Source organism: Drosophila erecta, unplaced genomic scaffold (genome assembly GCF_003286155.1).
Source record: "Drosophila erecta strain 14021-0224.00,06,07 unplaced genomic scaffold, DereRS2 tig00000283-arrow-arrow-pilon, whole genome shotgun sequence".
In the NCBI taxonomy this organism is placed as follows: Eukaryota; Metazoa; Arthropoda; class Insecta; order Diptera; family Drosophilidae; genus Drosophila; species Drosophila erecta.
The window spans coordinates 979,244-999,571 of record NW_020825217.1 but is presented as its reverse complement, the minus strand read 5'-3'; the positions used below and the strand labels follow the sequence as shown (position 1 = coordinate 999,571).

At 51.3% G+C, this 20,328-nt stretch overlaps 7 protein-coding genes and 1 long non-coding RNA gene across 11 annotated transcripts in view; 1 reads left to right on the top strand and 7 right to left on the bottom strand.

Moving 5' to 3' along the window:
- LOC113564639 overlaps positions 1–7,148 on the bottom strand; it is a 31,315-nt gene extending 24,167 nt beyond the window's left edge. Inside the window, exon 1 of the long non-coding RNA XR_003408172.1 lies at positions 6,989–7,148. This is a non-coding gene — a long non-coding RNA (uncharacterized LOC113564639). The remainder of the gene's footprint in view (positions 1–6,988) is intronic.
- On the bottom strand, positions 2,033–3,126 carry LOC6555795 (27 kDa hemolymph protein). Its single transcript, XM_001982429.3, has one exon. It carries the CDS (start codon positions 3,080–3,082, stop codon positions 2,114–2,116), a length of 969 nt encoding a protein of 322 aa, XP_001982465.1. The 5' UTR covers positions 3,083–3,126; the 3' UTR covers positions 2,033–2,113.
- A 250-nt stretch (positions 7,149–7,398) lies between the features above and the next one.
- Positions 7,399–8,303, bottom strand: LOC6555794 (inducible metalloproteinase inhibitor protein). Its single transcript, XM_001982428.3, has 2 exons — positions 7,800–8,303; positions 7,399–7,711 (listed from the first exon to the last, which is right to left on the bottom strand). The coding sequence occupies exons 1-2, from the start codon at positions 7,876–7,878 to the stop codon at positions 7,509–7,511; spliced, it is 282 nt and encodes a 93-aa protein (XP_001982464.1). The 5' UTR covers positions 7,879–8,303; the 3' UTR covers positions 7,399–7,508.
- Positions 8,304–8,351: 48 nt separating this feature from the next.
- Positions 8,352–13,511, bottom strand: LOC6555793 (protein suppressor of white apricot). Of its 4 annotated transcripts, XM_026983065.1 has the most exons (9): positions 12,942–13,511; positions 11,895–12,067; positions 10,966–11,174; positions 10,193–10,912; positions 9,819–10,140; positions 9,747–9,751; positions 9,503–9,686; positions 9,301–9,429; positions 8,352–9,244 (listed from the first exon to the last, which is right to left on the bottom strand). In XM_026983065.1, the coding sequence occupies exons 1-9, from the start codon at positions 13,232–13,234 to the stop codon at positions 8,451–8,453; spliced, it is 2,829 nt and encodes a 942-aa protein (XP_026838866.1). In that variant the 5' UTR covers positions 13,235–13,511; the 3' UTR covers positions 8,352–8,450. The 4 variants fall into 4 exon arrangements, with proteins under 4 accessions (XP_026838866.1, XP_001982463.1, XP_026838867.1 ...); XM_001982427.3 differs by having other exon boundaries at positions 9,503–9,751; XM_026983066.1 differs by lacking the exons at positions 11,895–12,067; positions 12,942–13,511 and adding an exon at positions 11,471–11,504 and having other exon boundaries at positions 9,503–9,751.
- Positions 13,512–13,630: 119 nt separating this feature from the next.
- On the bottom strand, positions 13,631–15,437 carry LOC6555792 (gamma-butyrobetaine dioxygenase). Its single transcript, XM_001982426.3, has 2 exons — positions 14,841–15,437; positions 13,631–14,418 (listed from the first exon to the last, which is right to left on the bottom strand). Exons 1-2 carry the CDS (start codon positions 15,422–15,424, stop codon positions 13,785–13,787), a joined length of 1,218 nt encoding a protein of 405 aa, XP_001982462.1. The 5' UTR covers positions 15,425–15,437; the 3' UTR covers positions 13,631–13,784.
- On the bottom strand, positions 15,329–16,293 carry LOC6555791. The gene is made up of 2 exons (XM_001982425.2): positions 16,022–16,293; positions 15,329–15,962 (listed from the first exon to the last, which is right to left on the bottom strand). Exons 1-2 carry the CDS (start codon positions 16,183–16,185, stop codon positions 15,593–15,595), a joined length of 534 nt encoding a protein of 177 aa, XP_001982461.1. The 5' UTR covers positions 16,186–16,293; the 3' UTR covers positions 15,329–15,592.
- A 251-nt stretch (positions 16,294–16,544) lies between these two features.
- LOC6555790 (cell division control protein 45 homolog) lies at positions 16,545–18,770 on the top strand. The gene is made up of 2 exons (XM_001982424.3): positions 16,545–17,731; positions 17,795–18,770. The coding sequence occupies exons 1-2, from the start codon at positions 16,815–16,817 to the stop codon at positions 18,609–18,611; spliced, it is 1,734 nt and encodes a 577-aa protein (XP_001982460.1). The 5' UTR covers positions 16,545–16,814; the 3' UTR covers positions 18,612–18,770.
- Positions 18,771–18,825: 55 nt separating this feature from the next.
- Positions 18,826–20,271, bottom strand: LOC6555789 (mitochondrial tRNA-specific 2-thiouridylase 1). Its single transcript, XM_001982423.3, has 2 exons — positions 19,521–20,271; positions 18,826–19,449 (listed from the first exon to the last, which is right to left on the bottom strand). Exons 1-2 carry the CDS (start codon positions 20,172–20,174, stop codon positions 18,868–18,870), a joined length of 1,236 nt encoding a protein of 411 aa, XP_001982459.1. The 5' UTR covers positions 20,175–20,271; the 3' UTR covers positions 18,826–18,867.
- Between the last annotated feature and the right edge of the window lie 57 nt (positions 20,272–20,328).

Here is a 20,328-nt window from a genome sequence, read left to right as displayed (position 1 = left end):
CCTTCTTAATTTTCAGCATTGAATGTGAGCTGAAAAGCAGCATAACTACCAGCGTGTTTGCAGCAAAAATGTGGGTCATTTGAGCAAGGGAAATTTAAATTAGCAATAGGATGCACCACAACTCAGATTGGACTCAGATATACATACATATGCACAAACATATATATTAACATAGGAAGATCGCAGTTTGTTGCAAGCGGTTTAAGTTGCAACACTAGAGGGCATTTCCCACTTGGCTACCCACTCGACACCCTTTCGAATTTATTTCCACCCAAATAGAGGGGCCAATAATTTGGCCAATGACGTGCAATTATTTGCCAGCCAACTTTCTGCGGTCCTTAACCCCTATCAGCCCGCGCCCCTGCTTTTCGGCAATAGTTCGCGTGGCACGTACAAAGTTTGTCTGCTCCTTGCGAATCGCCGAATGTGAGAAATGCTGGGAAAGTGGAAAATGGCAGCGGGAAAGTCGCGAATGATTCATGGCCGCTGCAATTTAGCTGCCAACTTGCGAAAAGTACCGGAAACGCATTCATTTTCCGCATTTTTCACATCAATAATGGACTGCGGACGATGGAGGGGCAACTCGCAACTCGCAACTCGCAACTTGGCGGACTTGGCGGACTTGGCGAACTGCAGTCCTAATTAAGTTTGCAACATTTATGACTTGTTAGCCGAGGACTTGCGACGGGTTAACTAGTCAAAGTCGCCGATAATTTTGGTGGGAATGGGTAAAGTACTAATTTATCCGCAGGCTGGATGCGATTTCCTGGGATAAACTCGTACATAGAATTCCCTAAGCGGCGGCGATTGTTGACCAGGTCCCATGTTGTGGAGCTATGCTTCTCGGTTTAAATTATTTCCAGCAGTTCGGAAGAATATCCCAAGGAGGGATTACTGAACTGAGCCAAATGAGAGCCCGTCTATTTCATTTCACGCTTCGCCCACCTTGAAACTGGCCTCCAGGAGCCGCCAGGACGGACGCCAAGGATGAGTTCCTTGTCTTCAGTTTGCCCGTTCCACCCCCGTTTCTTGACAAGCCCCGAGTTGCAGTCGCCTGAACTGGTGACAGTTGCGGTTTCACTTTTTGCTGTCTTGGCCGGGCATCCAAGTTCACAAAGTCGCAATAGTGGAGGAATGGTAACCTTGCCATAGGCCAAAAGACTCAGCTGAAAGTCAGCAATTGCTGGACCGATTTATTACTTAGTGACCCATCTACGTCTAGCATCGAAGTAGCAATCAGATTTCGCTCAGATCTCAAACTCAAATTGCGGAAGCTACAAGTAAGAGCTAGAGTATTTAGAGTTCTGACTCGACTGCGAACTAATGACGTGCGATTCATATTAGTCTTATGGCCCCAGAAAGACAGAGGAAGTGAAAGCCCCATGAAAGAAGACTGAATTCGTCGCAAATCAATTTGCTTATCTCCCTGCCACTGCAGCTGTTGTCTCATCCGTGCCGAGCTAAGCCCCATTTCTCCTACTTTCTCCCGCTGTCGTCCGGCCCTCCGGCCCTCCAGCCCTCCAGCCCTCCAGCCTGCAATCCCTTTGTCTTTGTCTCGGGCGATAAGAGCCGCGTTCGAGTGACCCTTCAACCGGCGCAGCTTTAGCTTCTGCTTCTGCTCCGGATTCGGATTGTGTTGCTCTCTATACTCCACCGCTACGGTTGCCCAGCTATAGCTTCTGTAGCTGCTGCTGTCCGATAAGGGCAATATGGTGCGACTGCACTGAGAGAAATGCGAATGAAGTGGCCCAAAAATGTGCTACTAAAGAGCTGCGGCTCGGCGGGAAACGTCTTTAGTGGAATGTTGAAACGAAGTTCAATCAAGCCACTTCCCCGCCGCTGAAGTCGGCCGAATTAATCGCAGTGCACCTGGGATGACCCCGTCCCCGTTCATATTTCAGGCTTGTTTTTATGCAGCTTAACACCATGGACCCGCCTCCCTAACCGCCTCCTGCCCAGTTGCCCGGAGCTGAAAAGGGAATCCGTTAAGCGGCTTACGCCGGGCGGCAGTCCGTCCGGTGCAGAGACTCCGTTCTCGACTTTGCAAAGTTTATTAAACATAATTATAAAATATCAAAAAAAGAGTGAGAGGGGGAGAGGGCAGCGGGGGAAGCTAGGCCAGCCGGGCGAGCAAAGTGGCCATTAGCAGGCTCGCAGAGGTCCAGGTGAGATGCAGGGATAAGGATGATTCGGACCCGGATCCACTGGCCAGTGGCAGGGCTCGGCGGTGCTGCTGCTTGACCTTGTCGATGTGGGACTGGCAGGAGGACTCCTTCCTCACGTACCGGAACATGGACTCCACAATGTTGCTGGGAGTGATCGTCTTGCACTTCTCCAGCAGACCGACGGTGCACGTCTCGAATGTGTAGAGGTCGACGCACTGCCGCGGACCCAGGACCAGCTGGGGCATATCCCACTCCGTGCTAAACGCCTTGGGCAGATATCCGGCGAAGGAGGAGTTCAGGCAATTGGCGATGCCATCGCGACTCTGCTCCAGGCACTCGGGCCCCTCCTCGGCGATGAAGAGCGCAATCTGGTCGCCGTTCTTGTAGCAGATGAACTCCAGCAGCTTGTCCGCGATCCTCTGCAGCATTGCGTTGTGCGACTTCTCGTCGGTCGTCAGGCAGGGCAGGAGCGCGTCGTTGAAGTTCTTGAGACAGGTCTTGGCCTGCGGCAAGCGGAGGCAGTACTTCTCGAAGACCACGTCCAGATCGCCCTTGGGACTCGCCTCCGCGATCTCCGCCTGGATCTCCGTTATGTTGGCCAATCCGGAGAGGCACTCGACGAGGTGCAGGCCCGCCTCCTCGATGGACTTGCCCAGGGCAGAGGCGTTCACCGAGCCCTTCGGCAAATGGTCATTGGCCTTCGCGCACTTCGATTGCAGCAGCTTCTGGAAGTCAGCCAAGGTGATATTCACGTTTTGCAGGCCCGGCGGCAGATAGTTCGACTTCAGCTGGTCCACATCCACGCTCTCGAGCAGCGAGGGATCCAGGGAACCAGCCAAATCCACGGATCCAAGCGCGGCGTTAGCCACGAGGACCAGCAGAAGCGCACACAGCGGACGAGGCGACCAGTTCGACATTCTCGCACTGACTGGCTGCAAAGTGCGGACGCGGACAGCTGGAGCTCGCAGCCGGGGTTTCTTATCTCTGGGGTGTGGTGGCGGGTAGCAGCACTATCTACCGATCCGGGGTCGGTTTATGGGCTCTGAGATTACGGCGACCCACAAAGGCAATCTCCCGCCTAATTCGTGTATCAGTAATCAGTCGGGGAAAACAACCAGCAGCAGTATTCCGCCTGAAACGAGTATGAAAGTATGCGTCCCTGGCGAGGATTTGCCATTTGAGCCTTACAAACTTTCCATCGGAGCAGGCACATATTTTGGGCGAAAATGAAGGTGCCAAGGTGTAAGTTGCACAGTTAAGTTGCAGGGGATTCAGCCAATCAAAGTCTGGCCCACAACGGCTTAGGTTGTGATTACTGCCCGATTGTATTGATTACCGAAAACAGCAATACACGTTTGATGTGCACGTAAGACGATAAGCCTGGCTGCTGACACTTGACTGCAGTTCAAATAGGGCCTTTGATAATAACCCAAAGCCCCGGCAAAGCGGCATTGGTCCCGCTGTTATCAGGGGAGTTCACTCTGGCCACTTGGCGGATTTGGCGAATTTGGTGTGCAGATAAGCCCTGTCGCCGGATTTCCTGATCGCATGGCCTTATCGCCCTATCGTGTTTAGTAGGCCCAATCAACTTGGAGGCGTTCAGCCCTTAAGTGGTTGTGATGCCGAGCTCTTTAACATTGTGACTATTTATTGTTCCCAAAATCACTCGAAAGTGCTCATTAATGCACTTCTTTTTGCACGGAATAACCCTCGTGCTGCAGCCACCATGCCCCCACTATGCGGGGTAGAAATATAGCAACACTTGCAACACTTGCAGCTGCAACACGACCATCCGAAAAACACTGACAGCAGCTAAAAACAGGAGAGCAAACAGCGAGCAAGAAAGTAACAATTTATCTTCGTTTGCTGCGGAAGTTGCAAGCGCAATAAACAACATCGGAAGGGGCGGGCGGCGCGAGGGGCGTGGCGAGCATAGGGTGCCAGCACACCGAATTTTCGGTTCAAGCTTATACCGAAAATTGCAGCGAAAAGGGGGAATGCAGGCAAATTGAAATGAAGCGCGTGGCTGGGATTCCTAAAAAATGGGCACAATTAATTGCTGCTCACTGTTTCGCTTGTGGGCGTGGCCGGGGGGCAGCACTTAGTGGGCGGTGTGCGCCAAGGGGCGTGGCAGCATTAGTTGGCTGCAATGAGCCGGCATTGCTGCATTTGTCCACGGTTGCGTGGTCAAACAGGCAAGCGGATATTCCTCTGTTGATTCGGGGTAATTAATCAATCAATTCCGAAGTAATTAAACATTTGGGTTCACTGCACGTTCATGAAGTCCGGTGGAATGCTTGTGTTGTCATCGCCAATGAATCAATTTGGGGCAAAGCAAAATCCCTTCGTTTTGAATGAATGACACATGAAATCAGGCCACTTGGAGGGACACTTGTGGCGTTTTCTGTTGGCCGGCATCCATGGATGAGCAGCTGGGAAAGTCGGCGAGGAGCGGGTTGCCCAAGTGGGTGGCAGCGAGGAGCGGATGTTTGGCGACCGCCTAATTGCAGCTGCCAATAAATGGAGGGGCCAAGTGGAGGGGCAAGGAGCAAGCGGATGCCATTTGCCAATTGCTTTGCCATCGCTTACGCTTCCGCTTCCGTTTCCGCTTTGCCGTCCGCTCATGTGTGTGCGATGCGTTTGGCCACTGATAATTAGCTGAAGGATATTTATGGCTGGCAGCAGGAGCCGAAGCCTTGATGGCGAAGTCATGCAGAAGTGTGCTAAGTCGAACATGGAATTCTTTGCCTCTGACGGCTCATAACTCGTAGCTCAGTTTGCAATCAATCGGAATGCACAGAAAGCTGATAAGTGGTTCAAGGTTCCCAGCTGTACATGGATTCACCACCCAGTTTAGAGAGCACAATTAAATCGAGTTCAAGCCGCAAACGCAAACGAGAAGTGCAGAGAGTGTGCAGTTTATCGAGTCGCAACTTTGGCCCTTAAGAGGGGCTACTCCGCTTCCCAGGAGCCGCCATTCAAGCTCCATGGGAGACAAGCAACAGAACAACAGAACAACAGAACAACAGAACAACTGAACAACAGAACAACTGAACAACTGAGCAGTGGCGAAAGAAATGCAATAAATAAAACAAGCCGCAAACAAACTTTCGCCAGCCGCAGCATCCGAGAAGGGGAACAAAATCCATTAAAGCATTTAGCTGCACGGAAAGGGCTTTGAAATGGCAACATTTGTGGATCGATCTGCCGCAGCGAGGCAACAAGGATGCGCATAATATTAGGGGCGCCTCTAAGAATAAGCTCGAATGCTAATAAAACACAATTCGAATACGTATTGCGGGCTTAGAGCAATGATATGTTGGCATATGGCATATGGCATATGGACAGATATTTGGAAAGCAACAGGAATGCTTGGATACTTGCTGGCCGGTCCCCTACATTTGAGTACCTCTGGAGCCCCGAGGAAGTAGGTCCTTCTGGCTGAAGGATAAATCTGTTAACCCTAAGCATAAGCCAATAAACAATGGCCAGGAGAACGAAAGGAAGCGCACCCTTTTCACTCCTTTTGTGGGTAATGCGAATTGGTTGACTGGCGCTTAGATAAAGTCAAATTATTCGTGCTCTGTTTGCTCGTGTGTTTGTTTTTCCTTCATGGTGTTTGTTTGTTTGTTTGTTTGTTTTCCTTTCCCTGGGTTCCTGGGTTCCTGGGTCCCTGAATTGGCAAAGAGAAACTCTTTCTTTCTGCCACACACACCGCACCGCACCGCACCGCACCTCACCTCACTTCAGCTCACTTTTCGCCATCTCGCATCCTCTCGAGCACTCGAGGATTGACTGACAGTCGTTGTGTTATTCTTGCTGCTGCTGATATCCTGCCGCAGGAGTTGGAAACAGCGTGTGTCGATGATTTTTTACCGAACTTTTCACTTTGATTCCGTTTGAATTTCCGCAGGTCTGCACAGCAGGCGCTCTGCCCGTCGCCTCCTCGTTTCTGGTTTCTGGTTCCTGGTTCCCTGCTTTTTTCTTCTGATCACGATGCGGGATTGAATGAATTTGAGGAATATCTCGCAGCGTCTTCGACAAACAAAAGGGACGGTGCGGTGCGGTGCGGTGGCTTGGGTGGGACCCAGGAACTCACACATGTTTGCATGGCAAATCCGAAACCAAACGAGCACTTCTGTTGCTTTACTGATACCCCCATTTACACCTGGAGAAGCAGGCCGTATAAGTATGGGGATTGGGGTAGTATTGGGGATTTAGATTAGCACTAACCCTGTGGTTACCCATTGGGCTGATAACAAATTCCACACCGATAACTGTCTAAGCCGACTAACAATTGGAAGTAGGTAGGTAAAACGTCGGCGCTTTGACAGCAGCATACTCGCATGTGTGCAACGGTATCCGGTAGTCGAGTCAGGCCGATTCCTTGTTTTTTGGCACACGCGCCGCTAAAATTGCACGGCGAACGTAGCGCGGCAAGTGGCAGGGAAAGTGGGCGAGGTAGTTTCAAATGTTTGCTCATGTAAATCGAGCAGACCGTCCCGCCCACTGCTCCTCCCGCCCACTGGCGGGGCGGGGGGAGTTTATTAACGTTTGGCGTGGACGCCCACCGACATTTTCGACTCGATGACGGCAAACATTTGCATTTCGCATTCGGCTTGTTGTCATCGGAGGCGGCTTAGGCGGCGGCAACTGAGAGTCCGGCTCCTGCTATCCCCACATCCTGATCCCCACATCCTGATCCCCACATCCCGATACCCCACCAGCGGATTTCCGCGCTCCTAGTGCCCGCTTTAAGCTCCCATTCCCCACTGGAGCACGCGATTTCTTACTTGCAACGAGTACTACTGTTCAGTACTAACCTTTGCTCCACGAGGACGCACCATCATCCCGTCCGCCATTCGGATGTCCGCCACTTTGAGGCACATTAACACTAACATTCGATCGTTCTGAGTGCGCCGCTCAGTTTTGGCAATACACACGCTGCAATGGAACAGGGTTGTCACGCTTTTGCATTTGGGCAGTGCTGAAACTCGCACTTACCGAGATAATAAGAGAGATAAGAGCAAGAGCAGATCTGAGCTGATAAAGCTTGCTCTCCTGAGTACAAAAAGCCCAAACTGGCCCAACCAGACCACTCAGTTATAAAAGGTATGAAATGGAAACAGTAGCAACACCTGCGATGCCCAGGCTTGCACTTCATCAGAATCGAAATTGAAATCGCCAAAGCAGAAATGGCTGGTTCGTTTTCAGCCATGCTGTGACCTCATTATCATTGTAAGCGCCGAACACAAAGCCATTGGGTTTTATTGTCTTGCCGTTGTCAGTGTTTCAGCTGCTTTTAATTGGATTCAGCTGCTTGGCTATGATTCATGAGGCGATTCAGCTGCCGTAGCCGCCTGCGTTGCACTGGCGAATGGGAATGCACGTGCCACCGGCGTTCCTGGCGTAGCCCTGGTTGCAGTAGCATCCATCGGGGCATCGAATGTGTCTGATCAGGCAGGGCTTGCCCAGCGTAGCACACTCCGTTTGGCAATCGGGTCCACAGGCCAGATAGGTCTCGTTTTCCGGGCAGTTCCGTGGCGCTGGGGAACGTTAGAAGCTTGTTAGAGGGCCTGAGGTTGTGGGGCTGGGACTGGGACTGGGGTTTCTCCAAGGGATGGATGCACTTACTGATTCCGGGAGTCCGTGATGCGACGGCGAGAAGCAGGCAGCAACAGCTGATCAGCAGCGAAAAGTTTGAGCGAAGCATCGTCGAGATCGTTTACTTGCGGAGCATCCACAGTACACTGAATCGGTGAGCTCACTGCCACCTAGCATTTATACCCACTACGCAGAGTGGGCAGGAAGGGTATACTGTGTGTCTGATCATTGGCGATGGGCTACTTACACGCAATATTAGGTTCTTTTACACTTAGCAAACAGGAGACAAATCACATCATACAAATCAGCTATGGAGCATCGAACTTCTACATACCGGACTTCCCTCGCTCGACGTTTGTAAAGGTTGTTTTGCTTGGTTGCAAAAACACACGAGTCACCTATTTTGGTGGTCCACGATGTAGATGCTCGATTTGACATACAATTTGTTGAACTTATACATAGATACGTAACATAAAAATGGCGTGCAGGGCATCCCACAGTCGACTCCGCAGAAGGTGAACCATGAGAGGGGGATTCACTTCCACGTAGTCCCATCTCCTTTGTGGGAACCACAGCGCTGGCTTACAAAAATATCTTGGTGGTTTATTTGATACAACGTGTGAACTACAAAAAACTTTAAAATGTGGAGGTGGATGCGGATGCCGAGCTGCAGGAAGATTCTCAGGGGGAGCTGCTGCGCCTGCGTCGCTTGTACCGCTTGTGGGACTTCTTGGTGGGCGTGCGCCGTCGTTCCTGCTGGCGTCGCTGTTCCGCATTTCGGCAGCTGGAGGTACGCGATCTGCTCCGCCGTTTGGTTCTTAATATGCTTCTGCTCCTACTCCGCCGAATGCTTTTGGAGCGGCTTCTACTTTTGCTCCGCCTCCTCTTTTTGGGGGTCTTCGTTCGCTGCGTTGACGGCTGCTGGGACTTACGTGGCGGGATCGATGACGGCTCCCTGGAACGCCTGCTGCTCTTCTGCCGCCGTCGGTGCGAGGACTCTCGACTGGAAGCGCTGCTGGCACTGCTGCGGTCGTTCTTACTGCGACTTCTGCTTCGGCGGTGGGTTTTGCGATGGCGCGAGCTGGAGGACCGCGATGAGGTAGTGGCCACAAGCTGGACGTCGTCGTCGTCGGAAAGAAGAACGGCAGGAGGAGGTGGAGCAGCGGTGGGAGGAAGCACGGGTTTGCTGGTGAAGGTGTTCGTGCTGTCATCATTAAGCAGGTTGTACTTCTCCAGATCGCCGCCATCCTCTTCATCGTCGTCCTCCTCATCCTCCTGCGCGCTCCTTTTGAGCCTCATCTCAGGCCTCTGATCGACAACTTCGTCATCGTCGTCGGGCCCAAAGTAGGTAATTGGTATGGAACGGACAGAATCGCCAGAGTCGTCATCACTGTCGGCGGTCGCAGCTCCTGCTGCGGCCTCTGGAGGATTTGGACCAACAACAGGCACAGCAGAGCCCACAGTGGCACCCTCACCTGGTAAAAATCAACGATATTATACACAAGAAGCGTTTGATTCACGGTGGGCTCACCTTTAATCTGATTTAGAAACGCCATGGCCTTTCGCTTCCGTTCCAACTGCAACTGTTTCTCGCGGGAAATCATTCCGTTCAGCTTCTCGCGGGCAATCTGCGCCAGCTTGTCCTTAACGCGCTCCTCAGCTTCAAGGCAAAGTTGTGCAATTATTAATACAAGGCTAACAGAGTTGACTCTACGTATGTATCTACATCGTACCTTGCCGCTGCTCTTTTTGCTCTTTTTGCGGTGAGGAACAGGAGGAGGAGTTGGCCTTCTGCCCTGCGGTCCTGGCCAACAATTGCGTCTCTACTTGCTTGATGGCCCGTTGCACACTATCTGGCATACCCGGTCGCACTTGCTCCACCGCGGCATTCGAACTGGCCTCCTCGTCGCTGGCCTCCTGCGATAAAGTGTTTTGCAATGGACCTTGGTCATCTCGAGCCCGAATGGAGAAACTTACAGGAGCTACAAAAACCAAAAACCAATACAAATTAAATACCGATTCCGGGGAAACCCTTTGTCCGGAACTCACCCTTATCCAGATGGTTTCCACTCGCTGCTGCTGCTGCTCCTCCAAAAGATAGGCCCTTCTTTGACATTAGGGCTGCAGCTACGGCTGCTGCTTTCCTAGTTTTCTCCTCCTTGGAAGCCGCATCCACATCGCCCGTCACTTTGTACAAGTAGTATGGATAGTACTCATTCGCCGGCAGCAAGAAACTAAACCTTTCCACGCTCTTCGTGCGAAGGGTCTCCTCGAATTGGCGTCCATTCTTGATTACGTACGTGGCCGTCTTGTCGATGATGTGCCTAAGACTCTCCTCCGGAACGGGAAACGTTAGCACGGGCTCCGGTTTCTGATAGAAAAAATAGATTATATAAATGACTGTTTATTGTGAGAACGCTTACCTTTTCCACCTCCTTTTCTGGCTGAACTTGATCTTCCTCCTCCTCACTTTCAGAACTGTAGTTTTGGGCCAACGCCAGAGCACTCGTATTCTTAAGCAGCTCCACCTGCGGTGGCTCGCCACTGCCGCCATCGTTCTCATCCTGCTGCTCGCGGATCGTCGATTCCTCCTCGTGTGTGAAGGTACTCCCGTTGTACTGGAGCAGCACGGGTGTGAACTCCCCTCCCTGGCTGTTGTGACCTTCGGAGCGGCAGCTAAGTGTGGGCGAGGCCGTGCCCCCCGAGTGCTGCGAGTTTGCTGGATTGCTCGACTCGTCCTCCAGCAAAACCGCTTGGAGGGGCACGCCCTTGATCTTGCTGATTAGCTGGGTGTAGGCGCAGTTGGCCGAGGGCTTGTACTTGATGGTGGGCACCGTGATGACCACTTGGTTGGGGTTCCTCCTTCCACCCGCTGCATCCTCGTTGTGTTCGTCGGTTGAGTGTGCTTCCTTGTCCGTATTCTGCTGATCCAACGGAGTTTCCGGTGCGGGCGGGAACTTGGCCGCCTTGATTGCAGCCAAGAGGTGACGGTAGTAGGGCTGCAGGTGTCCACCTTGGGTCAGAAAATCGAACTGCGTGTTGTTCGCCTGCTTTGCCTTGATCAGAATTTCCATTTGGGCGCCCTGGGTGGCGATAAAGCGAGCAGTCTTCTCGATAATAGCGTGCTGCTTCATCGTTTCCGGCTGAAATGGCAATTGTGAGAACATTACAGTGCTCTTGGTTTAATCATACTCACCAGCTGCATGTCCAAGGGGGGCGCCATCATCAGGGTGTAGGGCAGGACGAAGGGCAGCTCGCTCTCCTCGGAATCCGGCGAGAGCTGGGAGGGCGCCGTCGAGGAGCCACTGAGGGAAGTGGAGGCTGCCGACTGGCCATCGTACTGAAAGCCCACCTGGCTGTAGCTGCCGCCGGAGGTTTCCTGCTGCAGTCGCTTGAGGTCCTCCTCTGCAGGATCCGCGAATTGGGCCAAAAGAAGAGCAGAGAACACACAAGGTAGTGCGATTTTAGTAAGGGCGGAGTGGCAGCAATAACTAATTCGAATCAGAGCGAGAGGAACGTATACGAGTTGATGCGAACGACAGAGAGACAGAGAGAGAGAGAGAGAGGAAGGTGCTGGGCAACAAAAATCGCTGGGTTCCTGGATCTGGATCCCTGACAACCCACGCCCAAGCAGGCGCTCCAGCTAATATAACCTGAAAGAAACGATTTAATCTGTCAGGTAGTGAGGATTACGTATTTACCTGTTCCAAGAACGGACTCTCTGGAAATATCGAGGGGATGTCGGTGGTATCTTTATCGGTGGTTGGATTTGATGTGATTGGTACTGATTTGTTTCAAGTTATTTTCGATTTGGGTTTGATACTTTGCGTTTCTTGATACTTGTAATACAATGTACAATTTGAGGAGTTCGGGATTGGGGGTGTCGATATGCACATACTTACACATGTCTTACAATTTTATTTGACAGTAACTAGTTTTCAAAGCTGGTAGTCGAGCAGCGTATTACAACCGCCCATTTTACTGTGTTGGAGCTGTGCTCCAGAAATCTCTTCCATCCACATTCAGAACAGAGATCCCTGGGGTCTCGACACCAAATCAAGAATATCGACACCCCTGCCCGGATCGTTGGATCTGAAGGTACTACCAGCCCACCGTGGTGCTCACCTTGTCGCAGTCGCAGCTCCTCCTCGTTGTTGTACAGAAACAGGTAACGCTCCTCCTCACACAGCTGCTCGGCGCGCTGCTCCTCGGCGCTCAAGTACTCCAGCCGGTTGCCGTATCCGCCTGGTGGCGCCTCGTGGGGCGCCAGTTCGCAGAGGGCTCCACGCACATCGTATCTGCGGTTCGCGGTAATCGTAATGGTTGGTGTTGGTGTTCGTGGAGCCGAAAGAAAGCAAGCAGAGAAATATAAACAGAGAGGAAGAGAAGCATTATCAGTGGGCGTGGCAATTTTGAGAGGCGACGCGAAACGGGGCGGGCGAAACAAACGGGGGGGGAGGGGAAGGCGCAGGACCGCTCCTTGCAAATCTCCCCATTTGCTTCGCACACTCTCGCGCTTTTACACAATATTGATAGTCATACGGTATACAGTATATATAATGCAGTTTCAGATTAGATTAGGTTTTAAGGCTAGAGATCGTTCATATACATACCGCTCCGGTGGCTAAAAAGTTAATCGGATTACATTTAAAATGGGCAAAGAATTACAGTTTTCAAATTGTATATGGATAGAGATTACAGTTTGAGAAGCACTGAAAAGAGCTGTTATTACAATGGTGTGTGGGCGTGTGTGTCTGTGTGTTGCTTGTGTGGGTGGTTGGTTGGGTGGGTGGGTGTGTGTGTGTGTCTGCAGTTCGCCGTTTGGAATTAATACAAAAAACTGTAAAATAGCTACTCAGACGATCAGTTTGAAACCGAAAACCCTCTTCTTGATTTTATCAAAAAAAAAAAAAACTGATTCGGTCCTGTTATGACTTATCCAAAATTTGTTCAAAACCTATGCGTTTGTAATTGTACTCGACTACTACTTATTCTACTTCTACCGCTTCTTCTAATAACTTGACCGCTGCTGTGTGCGGGAGTGTGGTCCTAACGAGGCACGATATGGGTGGGCATGTGGCTGTGTGTGTGGTGTGGTGTGGTGTTGTGTGGCAGTGGAGTGCGTACTGATTAATCGTATAATTATTGCTCGGGTTAGTCCCAATTATTAACCTGTCTATCTTGAGATTTACATCGCCCATCCAGGGAATCAACTGCTTGCCGTGGTCCATTTCCCGCGCCTTCTCATCATCCCGGAAAATCTTGCAGGCGTAGCCAAACACGAGGAGTTCCAACGGCGTCTGCCTGTGGCTCTCCACGCTTGGGGAGCACACTGCTCCCGCTCCTTGTCCGCCCGCGCTGTTTCCATTGCTTAGAATCGTGCCTCCGGCCGATCCTTGGCCTGTGCGCCGGAGGATTCCGCCAACGCTTCCGCCACCGGCGTTTCGCACATTGTAGGGCATCATCGCAGCGGACAAACGGCGCACCAAGCACCAAATGTGCAATTTAAGAGCTTCGCACTGGGCTCCACTTCCTCTCTCGCTCCCTCCGTCTCTTGCGGCTCACTCACTTTCTGCGGAGATCGATAGCTAGGCTCTGTGCTCAGAGGATCTCATTCTACGGCTGCAGTTTGGTTAAATTCTTATATTTTCGTTATATTTATATTTGTATATATGTAGTACAAATATGCTATGCTAGAGGTGGAAGCTCATCGATGTCATCGCAATTCTAGAGCGGCGTTATCCACTCACGATAGTATCGCCAAATGCTCGCTCACATGGCTTCTATCGATAGTATCGACGCGGCTCATCGCAGAATTCAAAAACAATTTTTAATGAAATTCATTTGAAAATTGTGTCGCATACAATATCCATTTTTCTCTAAAAATGCAATCAGATTTATTTACTGTGTACACAAATACGTAAGCCAGTTACCTTAATTCTAACAAGTAACTGTAAGCTTGAATATGCAAAACACGCATAGTCACAGTCTCACTGAAACCCCACGTTTTCTCAGTCAGTCCTTGGCATTTGGAAACTTCAGGGTACGCAGTTTCGAATAAATAATGTCCCAGTCGACATAGGCGCCCACCAAATGGCGCTCGTTGCCTGGCGCATCCTCGTAAGCGGTTCTTCCGTGCAGCATGCGCAGGTTATTGAAGACGAACACATCGCCGGCTTGCGTCTTGAACTCCACCGCCTCGGACTGGGCGATCTCAAGGAATTTATGGTAGGCCTTGTACCAGGACACGGCCTGCCCTAGGGGAACGGAGAAGCGGCTGTCCCGCTTGGTGGTGTTCTGGTTGATCCTCGTGAACCGGCCATCCACATCCAAGCAAATCACTGGCGCCCTCCAGAGACTGTGGAAGGGCTTGGAATCGTCGCCGTCGTGTCCGATGTCAAACCAATTCACGGGCACCGTTTTGAGCACCTCGAAGTCCTCCGGATGCAGTTTTCGCAACTGAGCGGCCACGTTGAAGCCGTCCGTCAGGGTATTTGCTCCACCCTTCGACTCCGACTGGATGAGTGTGTGCAGGATGTTGATGCCCGCCTTGTACTCGTAGTAGGGCATGTCGGTGTGCAGCGGCAGGGGAGTCATTAGATAGGCGTAGTTACCGGCATTTGGTTTGGATTTGACCTCGAAAACGTCGCTAGGGGAGGCGGGATAGTAAATAATATGTAGCTGGAGTTGAGTAGTGCAACTAAAGGGTTTTATCGCTTATTCTCGAAATGGGGCAGGCATATTCTGTATCTTGTAGCGTTAGTGATAATCGAATGAATGAAACTAATGAACCTCTGATGGCTCTAGAAAGGCTATTTGCCCACTGTGCGCTATCTCCAAATCTTTATCGTGAATACAAAACTAAAGATATCCTGTATATCTTAATAAACTATATAAAAAAAAAAAAAAAAAAAAAAAAAAAAGTATTGCAAATATTGATTCTGGCTGTAATAATCAAGCGATTTTGATAATGTTTTGCCGGCTGGTAGATAATACGGCTTTCAGAAAATGTGACTTCTATGACCCTGGTACAGTACCGGTGGAGTAGGTGTTTTATCAGTTAATATTTACCCGTAGGTGGTGCGTTTTATGTAGCCAATCCTGTTGGCCAAGTTCTTGGCCACATTTAGGTCGTTGGGAGCACCTTTCAAAATAGCGAATCCTTGGACTGCCAGTGCCTCTAGCCAATCCCTTAGGGCTGCATCTTGCTGCAGGACATCCTGGTATTGGAATTCTTTTCTCACATCCTCGAACGCCGACTTTCCCCACAGTCGTGCGGGTGGCTTATAGACCTCCTCCAAGTAACGCTTTCTGGTCGCCTCTCCAAAGTCCCTATCTCTTAGCCAGCCCAGGTCGAAGGTGCTCTTGTGCTTGTCCTGCCAGACGATCTCCAACTGCTTCTTCTGCCGGTTGTAAGCCACTTGAGACACCGGTATATTCAGCGGTCCACGCTCCCAGTGACTTTTTCTGGCTCTTGTTGCTGCGTGGAAGCACTCAGCACACTGACAATTGTCCCTTAGCCAAACTTGTGGGTACTTGAGGACATTGCCCTGCTCCTCCTGTACTTCCACATAGTCGGCGGCTCGCACACAAGCAAATGTGCTTGTTTTCCGAAAAGGGAGCAGCCGAGAAATCAGTTGCCTACAGCTCAGCATTCCGGGGTCAACTGCCGAACCATCAGGCGATAGTACAAGAGGCAGGCTGACTGATTAGCAAAGCTTCAGCTAATCGCTAATCTATCTCTTCGGCGAAAGACACCACATGCACTACGGATTGCGGCTACAAGAGGCAGGCTGACTGATTAGCAAAGCTTCAGCTAATCGCTAATCTATCTCTTCGGCGAAAGACACCACTTGCACTACGGATTGCGGCTGCTCCAACCAGCAGTCTCTTTGACTGTTCGCCGAGAAGGTTCGCCGGCCTGAGCAGAGTGAGCACTCTAAAAACAGAGAGATACGTTCAGTGCTTTCGTCGACTTGGACCTCAGATGCCTGGGCGTTCCCTGAGTTCTTGCTTTTGGGCTTCTTACGCTGCCTGCGATTTCGCTTTTTCTTCGTTTCGGCTTCCCCGCTTGAGGGAGCATCCGGAGCAGTCGCCTCCTTGGGTGCTCCGGCCACCTGGAGCTCTGTATTCACTCCGGGAATCAGGGGAAGGGAACAGCGCCTGCACAGGAAACGCTTCAAGGCCGGGGCCCTTGAAACCAGTTGTCGGCATGAATTAATGTCGAATACTCCTCCGGAGAATCCACTTACATGTGCATAGTTGCCTTGGTGCCCACATTCCGGCAGAGTTTGCCATAGTAGGCGGCTAGTTTGGCTTGATTGCCTGCTGCCATTAGGTTGGAGGCCTGGAACAGAAAGTTCATACGTGAGGCTATGTCCCGCTGGCTCACGTGCTTCTTCTTGTCCCTCCCCATATTCTTCGGGTTTCGTTGCACAGAGCTGGTAGATTTAATGAGTTTTGCGCTCTTGTTGCATTTGAAAACACATGGGCGTCGCGGTATGGCCGTTTCCGGAACGCCAAAATATACTTCGATATACCAACATAGAAATACTAAATAGTTCGATATTTCAGTTACTGTTTCAAGCGCACATATTGAACTGAGTTCTTGGGCCCTTTGGAAATTGAACAGTTTCGATTTGGGCTCGTGGCATCTGTTACTGATATTTCTGATGGGAATCAAATTATGCGAATTGGCAGAGTAATATATTATTTTTGAAGAAAGTCCCAAATTGGAAGTACACACCTACCAACGATAGTATTTCCAATACTAGGATTTTGCAGCTCCGCGCGGCTGGTCGCACTGGTGAAGCCAGCTGTTTCCCGCGTTTTTGATTCGCGAATTGCAATTGGCAAAAGTGCAGCGGCAGTGGAAAGTTGGAAAATAGCGCAAGCCGCAGGGAACACCTCAAAATGCAACGCACTTCGCTCACGTAGAATTTGCACTTTGTACCGCAAGCGATTGGCAACAGACCGCAGTCCAAAAAACAGACCGTTTCCAGCAGCCGATTGGGACGACTATTCGTCCCGCCAGAACTATTCACCATGTTTGTCCAGGATCTGCGCAACGACTTCTACCGCCAGCTGGTTGGCAAGCGCATCTTGATCGTGGTCAACTATGACATCGATGCCATCTGCGCCAGCCGCATCCTGCAGGCCCTGTTTAAGTACGACCACATGCTGTATACCGTGGTGCCCATCATGGGCGTTACGGGTCTGAAGAGGGCCTATGGAGAGCACCAGGGCGATGTTAAGTACGTGGTGTTGATGAACTGCGGCGGCTGCGTGGATATTGTGGAGCTCCTGCAACCGGCGGAGGACGTGACCTTCTTCATCTGCGACTCACATCGCCCTTTGGATGTCTGCAACATCTACAGCGATCGGCAGGTGTGCATCTTGGGGGATGCCTCCTTGGAGGAGAATATTCCCGCTTTCGAGACCATTTTCTATGACTCTGATGGCGAGGACGAGGAAGAGGAAGAGGACGAGTCCTCTGACCCGGAACAGCAGCATAACGACAGTGGTGCCGGGGAATCGGATCAGGAGGATGAGGCGCCAAAGAGCCGTAAGCTTAGTCGCCTGGAGCGGCACGAGCAGCGCATTCTGAAGCAGCGAGCCCGCCGACAGTGGGAGTCCGAGCGCGACAGGATAATGTTCGAGTACACACAGTTTAGCTACTACGGCAGGTCCGCCGCTTTGATGGTTTTCGAGTTGGCCTGGAAGCTCTCGAAAGACAACATGGACCTCCTCTGGTGGGCCATTGTGGGCATCACGGAGCAGTTGCTGCTGGGCAAGATCGAAAGTGGATCGTACACGTTGGAACTGGAGCAGATCCAGTCGCATGTCTCACGGCTGACGAACAAAACGAATGATCAGAACACGATGAGTGCATCCAAGATTACGTTTGAGAATGATTTGCATCTGGTTTTGTACCGCCACTGGCCCGTCACGGAGTCCATGAGGTGAGCATTGACATTTTCCAATCCATTTAACCATGACACTTTAATCATGTGAGTCCTCGCCAGGTATTCCCGCTACTCCTCATGCCAGCTGAAACTGTGGACACTGCGCGGCGAGAAGAGATTACACGAGCTCCTGCTCGAGATGGGACTGCCCTTGGTGCACGCCCGCCAAACGTACGGAGCCATGGATTTGGTGCTGCGCAAGGAGTTTTTCTCGATGGTGGAGCGCCTGGCGGAGAAGTACGACATAGCGGACATAGTCTATGGAACTTTTACGCTGAGCTACGGTTACCGCAGTAGATATGCTGCGGCGGACTACGTATATGCCCTGCTCGCCATCATGGAGTCTGTGAAGAAGCACAAGACTCCGGAGGATTGCTTTCTGGAGGCCTCCGATGCTCTGAGTCGTCAGCACAAGCAGCTTCTGTCTGCGGGAATCGACCAGGCGAAACTTTTGCACGCTGCTGTTTTCCGGCAGGTGCAGAGCAGCTTGGAAGCACGCCAAGTTCACTCAGCTGGCTCCTTTTTCTACTACGTTCTGCAGGAGGAACACGCGTTCTTCTCATACCCCTACGCCCTCGGCCTGCTGGCACGCTTTCTGTTGCGCGGACATGTGGCCACGAGTAGGGCCAGACAGGCTCCGGATTTGCCGCTGATCGCGAGTTGTCCCTTGGACGCCGCGGAGGGCATGTGCTTGCTGGTGGGCATTGTGCCTGTGAGGGAAGATTCTCCGCGAAACTTCTTTGGCAAGGCCTTCGAGCAGGCGGCGCAAAAGAGTGGGGTTGCTCTACTGCAGGACTTCTTTGAGCCTGCGGTGGTGCAGCTGCGGCAAAGCGACCTCACCCGCTTCCTGGACTCACTCACGGTTCTGTTGACCTGATCCAAACATCGTTCTACCTGCTACCGACATCCCTGCTCAATCATATTGCGTGCTAAGCTAGTTTTTAAGTCGAGCGACCTCAGTTGTACACTTAGCTTAAGATTTTACCATACCCTATTTATGTGCGATTATGTGTCACTAACTTTTACATTGCGCCCAGGACCAGTCCTATTTCAAAAAAATATTTGTAAATTTGACATAGAATCAATTTAAATTAAAATGTTTACTATGGAATTAAGTGTGTCGATTCACATCATTAATTTACTCGGCTTATGACCGCATCCTTATATTTAGTGCATTTCCCCAGAGGAATTTCCCCAGTTGATGAACTAACCAGATTTGCAGCGTGAGCTTGCTGCGTCTGTGCGTCTTTCTTTAGGGGATTAGCGCTGAGGATGCGGGCTGAGCCTAAACAAGCAGTGTCGTTATAAAATACAGCATATTGTCCTGGGGTAATAGCTCTTAAAGGAGCGTCCAACTCGACATGGAAGCTGTTACTTGGCGAGATCTTCAGGTGGCAGACCACTAGGGGCTTGGTGTGCTGGAAACGAAAGCGACATCTCAAGCTGCCAGTGTCTGAGAGCATCTTTTGGGACTTGGAACACAGCCAGTTGGGTGGATCGACGTCTATGTGGGTGCTCAGGAGGGCGGGATGATTGTGGCCAGCTGCCACATAGATGGTATTGCTGGCGGCCTCTTTTCTGGCCACAAAATAGGGTTGAAGGAATGAGCTCAGACGGCACCGCTGGCCCACAGTCCATTGATGGATGCCCTCGTGGTGGCCAACCACGGCTCCACTATCAATGTCTAGGAAGGGTCCAGTTTTGGATACGATGTACTGCAAGTGGAGGGGAACGAAGTGTGAGTCCGTGGTGGTATCAAGATGTGCAAATGCGGCAAGTGTTTTACCTCCTGTATGAAGTCCTTGAAGTTGCGTTTGCCAACAAAACAAATGCCAGTGCTTTCCTTCTTGTTGGCCAGTCGCTGGAGTCCAATCTTCTTGGCCAAGTCTTTGACCTGGCTCTTCTGCCAATCTCCCAAAGGAAACATCGTGCGTTGCAGAGCCTTGTGGGGGATACCTGCCAGAAAGAATGTCTGATCCTTGAAGGTATCGGCGGGTATTAGCAAGCGGGCCTCGTCGTTGGAGGCAGTTCCCTCCAGGAAGTTGCCCAGACTATTGCCGGCATAGTGACCTGTGGCCACGGCATCGTAACCGAGATTCTCCAGGGCGTGCTTGTGGAAAAGGTCGAACTTAATGTGGCGATTGCACAGGATGTCTGGGTTCGGTGTCAACCCCAGTTGGTAATCGTCCAGGAATTGGCTAAACACCGCCGTCCAGTACTCGCGCACATAGTTTACCTGGCGCAGCTCCACGCCCAACTGGCGGCACGCCCACTCGGCGTCCTTCAGGTCCGCCTCCCCGCTGCAACGACCCACTTCGTCCATTTCATCCCAGTTGCGCATAAACACTCCCAGCACATTGAATCCTCGCTCCGCCAACAGGTGGGCGGAAACGGCACTGTCCACGCCCCCCGACACGCCCACCACTACGTTGCGGATCATTGGGCTAACTTGGCATCACAATAATTTCAAAGTTATGTGACGCACGTTTGACGGACAGCTGTTGAGCCGGCAGCAACAGCTGATGTGCTTTAAGTAGGACCGCACTTGGTTGGTTGTTCGGTATTTATTTGAGGCCCTGTCGGTATTATCGCAT

Coding starts and splice junctions, on each gene's coding strand:
- LOC6555795 (XM_001982429.3), bottom strand. CDS start 3,082: ATGTCGAACTGGTCGCCTCGTCCGCTGTGTGCGCTTCTGCTGGTCCTC.
- LOC6555794 (XM_001982428.3), bottom strand. CDS start 7,878: ATGCTTCGCTCAAACTTTTCGCTGCTGATCAGCTGTTGCTGCCTGCTT. Junction 7,712..7,799: donor ATCACGGACTCCCGGAATCA/GTAAGTGCATCC, acceptor AACGTTCCCCAG/CGCCACGGAACTGCCCGGAA.
- LOC6555793 (XM_001982427.3), bottom strand. CDS start 13,234: ATGATGCCCTACAATGTGCGAAACGCCGGTGGCGGAAGCGTTGGCGGA. Junction 10,913..10,965: donor CCCCCTTGGACATGCAGCTG/GTGAGTATGATT, acceptor TTGCCATTTCAG/CCGGAAACGATGAAGCAGCA. Junction 9,430..9,502: donor GCAAAAAGAGCAGCGGCAAG/GTACGATGTAGA, acceptor TTTGCCTTGAAG/CTGAGGAGCGCGTTAAGGAC.
- LOC6555792 (XM_001982426.3), bottom strand. CDS start 15,424: ATGCTGAGCTGTAGGCAACTGATTTCTCGGCTGCTCCCTTTTCGGAAA. Junction 14,419..14,840: donor ATAAAACGCACCACCTACGG/GTAAATATTAAC, acceptor CGCCTCCCCTAG/CGACGTTTTCGAGGTCAAAT.
- LOC6555791 (XM_001982425.2), bottom strand. CDS start 16,185: ATGGGGAGGGACAAGAAGAAGCACGTGAGCCAGCGGGACATAGCCTCA. Junction 15,963..16,021: donor ACCAAGGCAACTATGCACAT/GTAAGTGGATTC, acceptor ACTGGTTTCAAG/GGCCCCGGCCTTGAAGCGTT.
- LOC6555790 (XM_001982424.3), top strand. CDS start 16,815: ATGTTTGTCCAGGATCTGCGCAACGACTTCTACCGCCAGCTGGTTGGC. Junction 17,732..17,794: donor CCCGTCACGGAGTCCATGAG/GTGAGCATTGAC, acceptor AGTCCTCGCCAG/GTATTCCCGCTACTCCTCAT.
- LOC6555789 (XM_001982423.3), bottom strand. CDS start 20,174: ATGATCCGCAACGTAGTGGTGGGCGTGTCGGGGGGCGTGGACAGTGCC. Junction 19,450..19,520: donor TCAAGGACTTCATACAGGAG/GTAAAACACTTG, acceptor CTCCACTTGCAG/TACATCGTATCCAAAACTGG.